This window comes from Mirounga angustirostris, unplaced genomic scaffold (assembly GCF_029215605.1).
Source record: "Mirounga angustirostris isolate CCGP_5_RB_7025 unplaced genomic scaffold, mMirAng1.0.hap1 SCAF_15, whole genome shotgun sequence".
Classification (NCBI taxonomy): domain Eukaryota; kingdom Metazoa; phylum Chordata; class Mammalia; order Carnivora; family Phocidae; genus Mirounga; species Mirounga angustirostris.
Window position 1 is genome coordinate 56,668,182 of NW_026991723.1, and position 13,741 is coordinate 56,681,922.

General features: G+C 57.2%; 1 protein-coding gene across 1 annotated transcript; it reads right to left on the reverse strand.

The window, feature by feature from the left end:
- Positions 1 to 1,142: 1,142 nt before the first annotated feature.
- Positions 1,143 to 7,136, reverse strand: AQP3 (aquaporin 3 (Gill blood group)). Its single transcript, XM_045882542.3, has 6 exons — positions 6,959 to 7,136; positions 3,760 to 3,886; positions 3,258 to 3,395; positions 2,778 to 2,896; positions 2,240 to 2,457; positions 1,143 to 2,140 (listed from the first exon to the last, which is right to left on the reverse strand). The coding sequence occupies exons 1-6, from the start codon at positions 7,064 to 7,066 to the stop codon at positions 1,972 to 1,974; spliced, it is 879 nt and encodes a 292-aa protein (XP_045738498.1). The 5' UTR covers positions 7,067 to 7,136; the 3' UTR covers positions 1,143 to 1,971.
- Between the last annotated feature and the right edge of the window lie 6,605 nt (positions 7,137 to 13,741).

A 13,741-nucleotide genomic window follows, 5' to 3' on the forward strand; every position in this document is an offset into this window, starting at 1 on the left:
CGCCAGACCCAGGGATCCTCTGGCTGCCATGGGGTTAACTCTGCAGGAGGGCTAAGCTTGGGGCCCGCCTTTCCTTTTATTCCCAGTGAAACTTGAAGAGGATCTGGTAAGGAGGTAGGGAAAGAGAAGGTGGGAAGGGGCACACGATTTCCCGACAGAGCTTCCTGGGCTCAGGTGCGCCGAGCCCCTCGCCTCCCTGGGGACAGTCAGGACACCAGTGTCAGTGGTCCCACCTCAGCCCTGCGGGCAGCAGAGGCGTTAGACTGAAAAACTGAGCTGAGGGGGAGGCGGGGATGAACGTAGCCATGCTCCCTGAGTTCAGATGACTGACTGGAAAATGGTGGGAGGGTGGGGTTGGAGCAAGGATGACTTGCTAGGAGACAGTAGAGCAGACCAGGAGGATTTCAGGGAGTGAGGACTAGCAAAGGTTCAAAGGGAGGAAGGCACGGAAGGGCACAGAGGAGTCTGGCGGCAATGGACCATTGTGAGGGGATAGGTAGGGACCATGGGCCAGGTCCTGGGGGCCCCGAATGCAAGAGGATTGGGGGTTGTGTCTGGATAGTGGGCAGAGCCATGGAAAGAAGCCCACTTTCAACAGTGGTGTCAGAAAGATCCCTTTGATTGCTGTACAGTCTGGCTGGGGCAAGCCCGGAGCTGGGGAGGCCGCTAAGGGGGCTGTGGCCGAGGTCTGGGTGGAGGTGATAGACCCTAAAGGGCGGCAAGCTATAAAAGACTGTACAGGTCCCTCGTCTGACTGGCCTGCTTCGTGAATAGTAGTCCTCCCTTTTGGGCAGCTCTGCCCGAGAAAACGTTTTTCTCTAGGCCAGGTTCAAGCCCGCCTTCCGGGGATGATGGGTAGGTGCAGGGGTCAGGAAGGAGATGCCGCTCATTGTGCAAGAGGATGGAAGCTTGGGGGAAAGTGTGGGGCCACTGAGTTCAAGCTGAGAGGCTTGGTGAAAAGGCCCTCTGACCCATCTGTGGGACTGACCCCTGCCCTGCCCGCCCCCCGGCGGCGCCCAACTACTAGCCCTAGGGTACCCTGGCCAGGGGAGACGCCAGCGGGGCACCCTTGCTGGTATTTGTGGCTGGACACCATGAAGCTCCTCAGCTAGCCCCAGAACAAAAGCAGAGCAAACTGGCAGTTTTAGGAACACATTTTATTATTTTTTTTTATAAAAGGCAAAAGAGTACATTTTTTGAGTGGAGGATTAAAGGACTGAAGACCCTATTTTAAGCAGAGTCTCCCAACCCCCATCCCTAAAACTGTAACATCTGCTGTATTTTTAAAAAAAAGGCAAGCATGAAACTTACGACCTGGACTTCACCCCACCACCCCTCATGCCTACATTATCACAGAACTACGTTCTCTGTTCTTACTTATATGCAACCAGAGCTCCATACCTGGGCTGTGGCCTCCTCCTCCCAGCCCTACCCCCTTGTCCCCACCCTTCCTCCCCCAAAGCCTAGAGAAGCTCCCTACTTAGAAAAAAGGGCACATACACACACATACTCAGAAACACATATATCTGGACCCTTCTCCATATGGAGCCCCCTGAAACATGCAGACTCTTCACACTTTCCTCACTCGCAGATGGGACACACCACAGATGGACCTTCCCCTTCCTCTGGTCTCCCCCCAACAGCTAGAATCCTTTCCACTTGGTCCCTTGCCCTGAGTATCTTGGAAACCACACACGTGCACACATACTCACACGCCCACTGCCCATTTTCCTTTTGGGAGACAAAGGGTATGTTGGCCCTACTCCCTGTCCCACCACAGCTTAAAGACAGTGTCCTAAGGGCCTATTTGGGGAGCGTCCTGGGGAGAATCCCCAAGGGGGCTGTCCACTGGAGTGGGAGTTGACAAGGAGCTTCTCAAGTCTGGGAGGGTCCCGTGAAGGCTTCTAGGCAGCAGCCCCTGCACAGTCTGGGGATGCTCAAGGGAGGGGCGGGGAGGTAGCCCCTGCCCGCTCAGATCTGCTCCTTGTGCTTCACATGGGCCAGCTTCACATTCTCCTGCTCAGTGGAGGGTGGAGGCTGCTCCAGGTGGCAGCCGATCATGAGCTGGTACACGAAGACACCCGCAATGGAGCCCAGGAGGGGAGACACGATGGGCACCCACCACCAGTGGCGGCCGGTCCTGGGGACAGACAGAGAGGCGGTCGGGGGCGGGTGGGCAGCAGAGGGGTATCAGGCTAGGGCAGGCCGGGGGGGGGGGGGGGGGCGGCGCTGCACTCACGTGAAGACTGCAGAGCCCCAGCCAGCAATGGCGGTGAAAAGGCGGGGACCGAAGTCCCGGGCGGGATTGACAGCATAGCCAGAGTTGAAACCCATGGAGGTGCCGATAACCAGGACCACCAGGCCCACGGTGAAGGCCTCCAGGCCGCGGGGCACGGGGTTGTTGTAGGGGTCAACGATGGCCAGCACACACACGATGAGGGAGGCAGTGCCAATGAACTGGGGAGTGGGGAGGACAGGGTGAGGAGCTGCTGCGATCCCGGCCTCTGGTCCCTCCTCTGTCCCCGGGCTCCTACAGTCTGACCCTTTCCCGAGTTCAGCTCTTTCCAGCAGTGGTGCTAGACTGTGAGCATGCAAAAAGGATCCCCTGGGGACCTGGCTAAATATGCCGATGCCCGCCACCATGATTCTGATGCAGGTGTCCCCACACATTGAGAAACCCTGCTACAGACCAGGAGTCCTGTCCGCCAGCCACGCACAAGCAGCTGAGCAGCTTGGTCCTCCTCCCTGTGTTCCCCTCGTGGTTCCCTGGCCCGTACCTGGTCGAAGAATCCATTGACCATGTCCAAGTGTCCAGAGGGGTAGGTGGCAAAGATGCCTGCTGTGCCGTTGGGGCCCGAGACTATGAGCTCATTCTTGGCAAAGTCCCAGATTGCATCTGGTGACAGATCAGACCCAGAGTGGGTGAGGGCAGAAGCCGACCCGCTCTCCAGTCTCAGGCTGGGCCCACCCTCCTGGGGGATCACAGGTGAGTACGTCACTGCTGTACTACTCAGGAGTCTGTGGACGGGCAGGGGTGGGGGGTGGGGGGGTGGGGGGTGGATAGCCTGAGACTCTATTGTTGCCCAACTTGTTTCTTTCCCCTTGTGCCCCCCACCTTGGGCCTGTGAGTGAATGAGTGAGTCATGAGCCCGGGGCTTGGGCAGGCCCCAGTTGTCTGTCATCAAAAGGCCTGGTGCCAACAGGTCCCAAGCAGAGGGAGGGAGGTAGTGGAGGATGGCAGGGTGGGGAATGCTCACCATAATACAGCCCAAAAACAATCCCAGCACCCAAGAAGGCTCCCAGCGTCTGAGCCAAGGTGTAGATGGGCAGCTTGATCCAGGGCTCGCGTGCCAAGAAACACATGGCAAAGGTCACAGCAGGGTTCAGGTGGGCCCCTGGGCAGAGGGGGGATGGGACCTCTTAGTCACCGTAGCTTGCTGCAGTGGGAAGGCCAGGATCCCTAACCTCATATTCCCCCTCTCTGGCCCTCGTAAGCACGGGTGCAGAGAAGGGTTTTCTTGTACCAGATGGTGGGTTGGACTATGTAACAGGCCAACTCTGATAATCGGATTCCAAGGTGACAGTCAAAGGTTCAAAGTATCAAGTTCTTTCTCCATTCTTCTCTTCCAAAGCTCAGAGAAGCTGAGGCCACGGCCATGCCTTGCCCTTGGGAATGTCCCTTGCCACCCCATTCCCCAGTTGGGCGCCTTGTGGGAATGCCATTTGAGGGTAACGACTGAGGGCAGAGCAAGGCCTTACCAGAGACCTGGCCAGCCACAAGGACGCCCAGGGTGACAGCGAAGCCGAAGGCTAGGTTGATGGTGAGGAAACCACCGTGGGTGCCCCGGCTGAGCACCACCTGGGCCACGGAGCCACAGCCAAACATCTGTATCAAGAAACAGAACCAGGCAGGGAGAGTGAGGCCCAGCAACTCTGTGACTCCAGAGGGAAGGGGTGAATCCAGCAGCCTCCACCTGCCGTCATCTGGAGGACAGGGAAGCCCTTCCCAGGGGAAGCCAACCCACACCCCTCCTGTGGCAACTGTAGCCCGCAGCATAAGCAGACATGCCCTCTCACCCACAGCACCTGAACTTGAATTTAACAGGGCCCTATGGAAGGGACTGGAAGCAGAGTCTACAACTGGGAGCCCCAAAGATGGCTGGACCGTCTTCTCTGATTTTTCTGGAATCTCAGTACGAGTGCGGTATAGGGGAGCAGCATTCACCTAGCACACTTTCTCCAGCAGCCCTTCAGGCCCGGCCCACAAAGTGGGAAGGCTCTCACTCATCCCCCACCTGTACTTGCCTCCTTCCTTGTCCCAAAGAAGAGCTTTGGCGAAGGTGGGGGGTGGGTGGGGGTGGCGCAGGGCACAGAGAAATAGGGAGGAGGCCAGAGGTTAGGCGGAGTCCACTTCTCCTGAATCTGGAACGTCAGAGCCCCTGCCCCGCCCCTGTTCCTGTCCCAGAGCCTCCTCTCTCCATCCACCCTGACCTCTTGGCCCTCAGGGGTCCAGGTTCCCTACTCAGATGTGGAGTGGTTAAGACAATGATCTCAGTGGTCCCTCTCACTAGCCGCAGCAGGGCACTGGAGTGGGGAGATTGGTTCTGAGGTTTCTGCCGGTGATGGGGGGATTCAAGAGGACTAAGGTCCCTGATGTGCCGCGAGTAGAGAAATCCTGTCCCTCTTATTTAAATGTAAAAATGCTTCTGTACCCTACACAAAGAGCTATTGCCCTGAGCCTCCAGAGTGTCCCCTAAAGCTGTTCACTCCAGGCCCTGCCCTGGGTTCCCTCTTCTACCTCCCCATCACTACAAGTGTTAGCTCTAGTCAGCGGGCAGCTCCCAAAACTCGTGCTAAGGGCCCTTGTCCATTTGGACGGGTCAGTGTCCTGTTGTACTGGGTCGCTAAGCATTTTGGTTATCATCCCTCAGAAGGACTGAGCGAGGGTGGGAAAGCCAGCAGCAGTGATGGCAGGGCAAAGGTGTGTGGGCAGGTGAGAGCAAAGATCAGAGACTGGGAGTATGTGGGGGTGGGGGGAGGCCCATGGGGGTCCGGGGCACTCTGCCCGGCTTGGCAGGCCGTGGCCCCCGCTCTTTTCCTGCCTGAGGCCCAAACCTGGCTTCATCCCAGGAGACCTTGGAGGGAGAAGCTGTCAGAGCCAGTTCCGCCACCTTGGGGCTAATCTTCTTCCTTCCCTTCCTCTCCCCCACTCCCTGCCTTGCTAGGCACCCCAGAGAAAGGGGCCACCCTCCCCCCAAGGCCAGCCGTGATCCTGCCACCATAGGCTCTGGGTCCCCAGAGCACAGAGGTACGCAGGCAAGCCCTCACCCACCACTCGGGGCTCTCCCAGGCCTAGCCCCTCTTCTCCGGGCCACCCTGGAGAGTCTGCTTTTCACTGACACCAGATGCCTTACACTCACCTGAGCCTGAACACCTTCACAGAAGTTAACACCCTCCTTTTGTGGTTGAGGATAAGCCAAATGATCCTGCGGCTCAGTGCAAGGCCTGACTGACTGCTCCTTTGTGGGAGAGGCTGACTGAGACGGGAGAGGGGTTAGGGAGGCCCTTCTGTGAATGTGGAAGACAACTTCCCCTGTTCTGGCTGCTCGTGGACAGGGGCATGGACCATCAATCAGATAGGGAGTGAGGGACACAAGGCTCTGGGACGGGAGGGTGAAAAGCACCTGCCCCTCTCTTCCCCCCTCTTCCCTTCTTGGCTTGGGGAGAGAAGGGAGGGGGAAGATGGGTAGGGTCACTAGTCTTGTGAGGGGCTGTGGATAAAGTGCCCCACCTGGCTTCTCCCCTGCTGTTCCTGGAAGCCAAAGGTGAGTCTAAGACCTTCTCTCGCCACGGAGCCTGCTCTACCACCACCACCCATTTGGGCCACCCCAGCTCTACCTACTTGCCTCTAGTTGAGCTTCCTAGTCCACAGGGGGCTGGCTGGCCTGCATTACCTATAGCTAGGGCTGGCGCAGGGACGGAATAACCCATTCACCACAATGAAGCAACTGAACTCAGAAGAAAACAGGTGTGACCACATGAGGGGCTGAAAATAAGAGAGTAGGTAGGACAGGAAATGGAGACTGAAAATGGTTGTCAAACCCAAGAAATACAAACAAAGTCACCCAGGAACAAGCTAGGGACGAAACTCGTAACCAGGGAGTAAACGGACTGGGGAGTGACCCAGGTAGTGGAAGTGGCCTACTCTGAGAACCCACAAACTAACTCAGAGGTTGAGTTAGAGGCTGGGGAGTAACTCAGAGTGCTTGGGCACAGAGGATGATAGCATCTGTCTGGGTGACTGACAGTGTCTGGGGGCCACTCAGCACAAGACGAGTGACTTAGTGATACCACGTCCTCTGTGCCCCGGGGCCCAGCTGCCTTCCACAGCCTCCTTATCTTCAGGATCTTCCTTTCTTCCAGCTCTGCTGTTTGCACCTGTGTGGCCTCCGCCCTCTGCCCCCACCCGTGGCGAACTGTCCTCACATCACGGGAACTTTTGGACTTTCTGAAGCTTAATTATTCATTAGGGACCAGATATCCAGGACCCAAATAATCTAATAGGGGCCCATTTGCCAAAGCCTCCACTGCCTCCCAGAGCGGGGACTCGGGGCACCTGGGGAGCTGAGAGCCAGGAGAAGACCCTGGAGGTCTCAGACCGCGGGGGTGACCACTGCCCCCCGCCTGTGGGCTGCGGCCCTGGTGAGAGGGTGACCCATCAGAGCTGTCAGTGGAGTAAGGGCTGCCCTCTGGCACGAGTCAGAGCTGTCAGGGATGGGAGCTAGGGGAAAGACCACCCTGGAATGGGTCAAGGTGGTCTTTGATGATCCCCAGCCAGGAGCAGAGCAGGGAGAGGGGGCGCGCCAGCCTTGAAAAAGAGCCCCTCCAGTGTGAACAGAGGGGCCGCGGAGCGCGGGGGCCTGGAGAGAGAAGGGCTTCTCCGGGTCCCTCCACTCACCACGAGGATGAGGGTCCCCAGGCACTCAGCCAGAGCCTGGCGAAGCAGCAGGTGGCGGATGTGGAGCATCTCGCTGCAGCGGGACACCAGCTCCTTCTGTCGACCCATGGCTGCAGCGGCGGCGCGTCCGAGGCGGGCTGGGGCTGCGAACGCGGCGGGGCGGCAGCGGTGGCCCCGAGCGCCGGGTGGCGCCCTTTATAGGAGCCGGAGGCACGCGCCCCGCCCGCCCCGCAGCCCCGCCCGACGTATGGGCGGCCGCCCCCCACCGCTTTGCCTGGGGAGGCCGGTGGGGACGCGGGGCTGGGGGAGGCTGCGCGGGAAGGGAGGGGGCGGCGGCGGTGCGTGTGAGGAGCCTTAGGGGTGACGTTCGCTCCGGGAGGGCACTTAGGGGAGGAGGCGTGTTGGGGGCCGAGGGGATCGCGCGGGTCTGAGAGGGGATTGCGTGGGGTACAGGCAGGTGCGGGACCGTGGCTGGGGAGAATGAAGCCGCCACCAGAGACCTCCTCGGTCATCCACACGACGGTGCGGGCGAGAGAGGCAGGTCAGAGAGGAGCACTGGCCCCCCCCAGCTCTACAGGATGGCTGGACCCAGCAGGTCCTCCGTCAGGGGGCTGGAGGGAGGAGGCTGTGGGCCCCGAGGGAGAAGAGACCCTCTCATAGTGCGGCCCTGGGTGGGCTCACAGAACACACGCTGAGCGTTCATGGGCCGTGTTCCTTGCGCTGAGTACATGTCCCATGTTACATGCCCTGACCAGCTCTGTCCTCAGCTGTGTCCGCACATGACGTCTGTCCTGTGTACCAGATCGCACTTGGACATTTCTCGGGGCTGTGCATATGCCTGTTGAACCCGGCTGGCCTAACTCAGTTTGCCACACGTGTACCTGCGTGTGTTTACACATGGCTCCAGAGGCCGAGCTGCAGTTGTCCGGACATGCCACATGCCACATGCTTGCCAGCAGGGTGAGTCCCAGCTGTTTTTAACCCTCTCTTCCCCCACTCTCGCTGATCCCCAGCCAGGGGAGAGTTTGACCCTTTAAGAAGTTAAGTTGGCTAAACTGTGAGGGTTGTCGGCCCCATCTGAGGGGGCGCGTGAGGCAACGTTGCTCCCCATATTGCATTTAATAATTGGGAAACTGAGGTGTGGTGGCCTGGGCCCTACTTCCACAGGACGGGGAGCAAATCTGACCTCACCCCAGTCAAGATGGCAGCACTGCCAGAGGAGACCACATTTTCCAGAGGTGCTTCAACCAGGTGGTCTAAGGGCCCTGGGGGCTTAGCCCTTGAGGAGTGGCTGTCAGAAATGAGGACTCCAGAGATGACTCATACCCAGAGAGATGGGGTTTAGCAACACATTTTAGGTAAAATTACACACTTGCACATGCACACGCACACACACCTATAAACACTGAGCTCTGTTCACATGCTCATGGGATCCCATTCACATGAGAGCCTGGCCATGGGCTCAAACATATACGTAACCCACACAAGAGATCTTCCATGGCTCTTTGCCCAGGGAGAAGCGCCCCCACTCCCCGGGCCGCCATGGGCTGGGAGGCCCCATGGTGAATCAGGGGGCCATAACCTACCCACAGCGCCACTGCCAGTCTGTGGCTCAAGACACAACCCTAGACTCCTGAGGCCGGAGCGCAGACTGTGGAAATGGGGACACACCCTCTACCGTGCTGCCCTTTCTCCTCCCCGTCACATGATGTGCTTCTCAGCTTCTCAGCTGGGGCTGCACAGGGACTGGCAAGGGGCTCCTCAACCCTGGAAGAAAGTAAGTGCCCACAGCACCCCGTCCTCACCGAGGCCCATCCTGGCCTGGCCTGGAAACCGGAGTGCAGGAGAAAGACAGCGGCAGCTTTGCCAGCAGCAGGCACACACGAGGCCCCTAGACACCCGTGTTTGCACTCAGCTTAGAGGTGTTCACATGTGCTGCACCAGATACTCCCACCAAACTCATTCCTATCTATAACTTGTGTGCACACACTTGTTCATACATGTACGTACACATGCACACTGGGATGGGTTTGGGTCAGAGCTGAGGAGATACGGTATGGGTAGGGCTTGGTGCTTCTGAGTGGGCCTGGAAGAGGGAGAAGAATGCAATGCCTTCCAACGGCCCCTTATTCCTGCCAGCCCTCATGTGGGATTAAGAGGGGTCAGGGCCTGGGGATTTTGTCCAGAAGTGCCAGGCTGTCCTGAGTTTGGGGGCTGAAGCAGGACCTCACTGTACAACTCTTCTCATTGTAGTTCAATGTCAATGGCGCCCTCTGGGGCAAAAGATAGGAAGAAGCATGGCTTCACAGAGAAGTGATGGAAGCTTGGTAGGGCCCAGCTCTGAGTCACATAGCTTACCTATAGCCCTCTGGGCTCCCTCCTGTGCTTTGGGAAGGAAAACCAGTGCCAAGTGCAGGCTAGAAGCCAGCCCACCTGGGAGGTCCGGGAGGATGCAGATGAGGAGGCACCACCTCCTCCCAGGGCATCTTGGGCAAGGTCTATGTCTCACCTGGGCAGGCGGGCTGAGCCCAGGAAGGGGCCTTGACAGCCTATCCACCCCATGGGAGGCTGTGACTCCTTGGGGTCAGAGCTGGGGGAGTGAGTTCCCAGGCAAGGGAAGGGCTAAAGATGCAGGTCCCAGCCTGCTGGACCAGAGGGGCTGGCTGGGGCCCTGTAAGGGGGCAGAGAGGTGGTGGCACCTCTCTGCCCCCTTCATTGCCTGACCCCCAGACTCTTTTTTTGGCTTCAATAGGAGCAGCCTGAACCATCAGAAGATACATGGTTCTTGCTGTCAGCAAGTGGCGTAGAGAAGAGTGTAGACATAAGAGAACAAGTCATGCTACAGTCCCCCCGGCCTCTTCAAACCCCCTAATCTCCTCCAGAGCATTGGAGCGGGATGAGGGGAGTGGCAGACCAAAGCAGACATACAAACATTTTTAAGTTTAGAAAGCACTTCCTCCCATTTGCAAAACAACCCCCAAAAGTGACTGTATCCCCCCCTTTCATAGATGACAAAACTGAGGTTTGGAAAGAAGTCACATGCTAAGGTCTCAGCCACTAAGTGTTGAGTTGGGAGGCTCAAACCCTATGGGGATGAGGAGGAGAGGTAGAGAAGGGCAGAGAGGCCAGGGAGCCTCAGGTCCGAGGCACAGGAGGAGCAGGGAGCCAGGGCACAGGAACCCACTAAGTCTCTCCACGCTTGAGCTCCCTTTCTAGAATGTGTCTCACTCTTAGGCCACTGCTGGACATTGTTCCTTCTCCTAGGCCTCAAGAGTTGGGGGCTGGCTCTGGACTTGAACTGGGAGTGGAGAGCAGAGATTAATCATCCTATTATGAGCATCCCCAGACTGGGGGGCAGGCGAGCCTTTCCTCCTACTGCACCAACAGTCACCCCCTGTCTCCAGACAAGATGGCAGAGAGCCCATAAACACAAACTACCCCCTTGGCACCTCCAGCCAGATGTCCAGCTGGACCCTGAGAAAAATCTACCTTTAGACCCATATCCTGGGGATTCTGGGTTCACCTTCTGGGTGCTGTACCCTTTGGGTACAGCAGAGAGTCCTAGAGGAGGCAGAGGGATGAGGCAGTGGCCTAGACTCCTTGCTGAGGAAGGGCCCAGAGTCACAAAGTCTAGGCTGATGGGGCAGAGGCTCTCACAGACCCAGAATCTCAGCTCCAAGTCTGGCTTGGCCACTGACCAGTCAGGTGACCTACACAGCTCTCTTCTCCCAGCCCTCAGTGTCAGTTTCTTCATCAGTCACCTGGAAGTTTCAGATGAAGTCCTCCCATCCCCCAACCCAGAGCCACTGTAAGAACCAAACAAGACTGTGGGTGCTTCAGGCTTTAAAAACTGTATTACATAATCAACATAGAAAGAAAGGCTCATTCTAGAAGCTGACTCCTTAATCAGAGCCACATGTCCTCCTATGTGAATATGCATACGCATCCATGTGTGTTCTTGGCTGTGTGTGTGTGTATATCCACGGAGGTCTGCATGGACACGTGGACAACCGTGGGGTCCATGCATGCATGTGGGTATCCATCAGGGCCTATGTGTGCATATCTGTGTGTGTCCCTGCCTGGGCCTGGCTGTGGGTCTGGGTCCAGTGTTTACAAAAGCCAGAGATAGAGGATGAGGATCTGTTGAGGAGTCTGGAGACTACCTGGCCGGCCGTTTGGGCCTGCTCCATGCCAGCCTAGGGGGAGGGGAGTTAGTGACATGGAGCTGACACAGACCAGGCTATCCCTGCAAACAGGCCTAGGGTGTCTAGAAGGCTCAGGTTCACACCTCAGGGATCAGATCCTTGTAGCCCCTGGGTTTTCTCTTTTCCTATCTCCTTCTTCACTAGCAGGAAAGCTTCTGGAACCAGGATGGTTGCCTCAGAGGTTGAGGGGTCAGGACAAGAGGTTGAGGAGAAAGAAAAGCTCACAGGCTTCCGGGGGCGGGGGGGCGGCCTGAATTAGGGCCTGGCACTTGCCTGGCCCCTGTAGCCACAAAAGGAGCGTGGAGCTCTTGGGGGGCTGAGGCAACCAGAGGGCTTCCTGGAGGAGGAAACATTTGGCTGGGGATTTTAGGGAGTGTCTTCCAGGTGAGAGCCTGCCAGGGGTTTAGAAAGCCAGGGAGGGACACTGGTGCTTCTTTAAACCCCAGGGCTCTGAGGAAGCTCTCGCAACGACTGCTGCAGCTGGAAATGGGGAGAGGGACGCCAAGGAGGCAGAGCCCTGGCCCCGCCTCCTGCTTCAACCACAGTATTTTAACCATGTTATATCAGGGTTCTAAACAGGACAATAATTGACAAATGTTCCACTGCTAAGAACAGAAGCTAATGGGAGACCTGAGGGTTTTAAGCAGGGAAGTGGTATGGTCTCCATTTGTCAATTAATGGAAGGCATTGGAAGGATCCTTCCAGCTGTGAAGTGGAGGATGTGTTGGAGGGGAGAGGCTGAGGCCAGGAGGCCTGGAAGGAAGCCACGGAGGAGGGAAAGAGGCCAGATGCAGGGCGGTACCTATAGGGAGCGAGGAGGGTTTGAATTGGGGATTTAGGGGCGAGAGTGAACAGGGCAAGTCGGCAAGAAGCTAAAATTGGAGGCAAGAACTGGGAAGACAGGAACTTGAACCTGAGATGGGGCCCAGAACAACTGCTCTCTGAGAGGCCTGTGGTCTGAAGGGGGCCAGATGGGAGACAGGTGGTGGAAGGAGGCTCTGCATCTGGTGTTCCAGAAAGGCCATGGGCATGTGTGAGGCCCAGTATTCTCTCCCCTCATCCCAGCCCAGTCTGGGTGCTAATTACAGGGCAGCTACCAGCTGCCTGCCCCGGGGAAGAGGCATCACAGGGGGAAGGATCTAAAGGACGGGACAGGCTACACCAGGAGGTTCTGCAGTCAGACTTCAGGTATGACTTCCTGAGGATCACTAGACCTGGGATCAGTGGGAACCGGACTCCAGGGAGACCCCATGGATTGGGAGATGGGGGTGCAGATTTTGTGGGGGCAGATAAGAGAAAGGCCAAGATGCCATATCTCTCTATGCCATATGATTGCCATTGTAGCGATAATTAGACCTCCATCACATAATTGTCCTTTTTTAAGTGGTTGGAATAATTAAGTTCTAGTCTCTTGGCAAGTTCATTGATTATAATACCATATTGTTGGCTAGGGGGACAGAGGAGACTCAGGCTTGAGCTAAGGTGGACCAGACTGTGCACACTCCCACCCCTCCCCTATCCTTGGCTCTGCTCCTCTAGGTCTTGCTGATAACAGCTTCGTTCAACTGCCCTGGGTGGGCAGAGAGCAGCAAGGCTGGCAGGTGGCCCAGAACAGGGGACGGGGCCAGGCTTTGCACTCCTCTCTGCCCCATTGCCCAGATCTGGAACTCAGCTCTCCATTCCTTTATTCCTCCTCACCCCAGCCCTTGGCTCCAGGAAAGCCCAGGCTCAGCAGTAAGGCCTGGAGCCAGGATGCCCAGATTCCCTGGGTTTCCACCCCTAGCCCCCTGTGTGACCCTGGACAAGTTCCTACACCTCTTTAGGCCTCATGCAAACCAGAAAAACTATCCTCCCCATCCTGCTCTCGGAAGCTGAAGTAGGAAAGGGAAATGAGTCTCCCTCTGGGTTTGGAACACCCCGGTCCCCATTAGTGGCGTAGGCAGTCTAAGAGTCCCGTTCCCCCCACAACCCCTCCTCTCTCTTTGCAGCAGAGGGAGGGGCAAGCAGGCTGAGTAGGGTAGGGGTGACTCACGTGCCCCAGGCTTCCCCTCCTGTTCATCTCTCACCTGGATTAATCTATGACTCACAAAGCAAGTACCGGGTGTTGGGGGGTTACATGTTTATTTACTGGGGTGGGGACACTCAGAGTAGCCCAAATCTGAGCAGCCCTCAGGACTTCACTGAATGTAACCTGCTGCAAGGACCCCCAGGCTTTGAGGTCTTGCTCTTCTTCTCCAAAGTAAGGTACTGGGCAGAAGAAAATAGGGCCTTCAGCTAAAAGGATTCTGGTTTTATACTTAAAGATATATTTATTTTAGGGAGAGAGAGCATGAGTGGGCAGGGCAGAGGGAGAGGGAGAGAGAGTCTCAAGCAGACTCTGCGCTCAGTGTGGAGCCTGACCCGGGGCTCACTCCCATGACCCTGAGATCAAGACCTGAGCTGAAACCAAGTCGGACGACCAACTGACCACGCCACCCACACGCCCCAGAAGGATTCTGGTTTAGAGAAGGTGGTGATACCACAGGCAGAAGAGAGGACCCTTTGAGAATTCACTAAATGTAACTACGTAGAGGGGCTT

Bases quoted from the DNA above. Each gene is read 5' to 3' on its own strand.
- AQP3 (XM_045882542.3), bottom strand. From the start codon at position 7,066: ATGGGTCGACAGAAGGAGCTGGTGTCCCGCTGCAGCGAGATGCTCCAC. The intron at 3,396-3,759 runs GTAAGGCCTTGC...CCCTCTGCCCAG, and splicing joins TGTGGCTGGCCAGGTCTCTG to GGGCCCACCTGAACCCTGCT. The intron at 2,458-2,777 runs GTACGGGCCAGG...CCCACTCCCCAG, and splicing joins TCAATGGATTCTTCGACCAG to TTCATTGGCACTGCCTCCCT.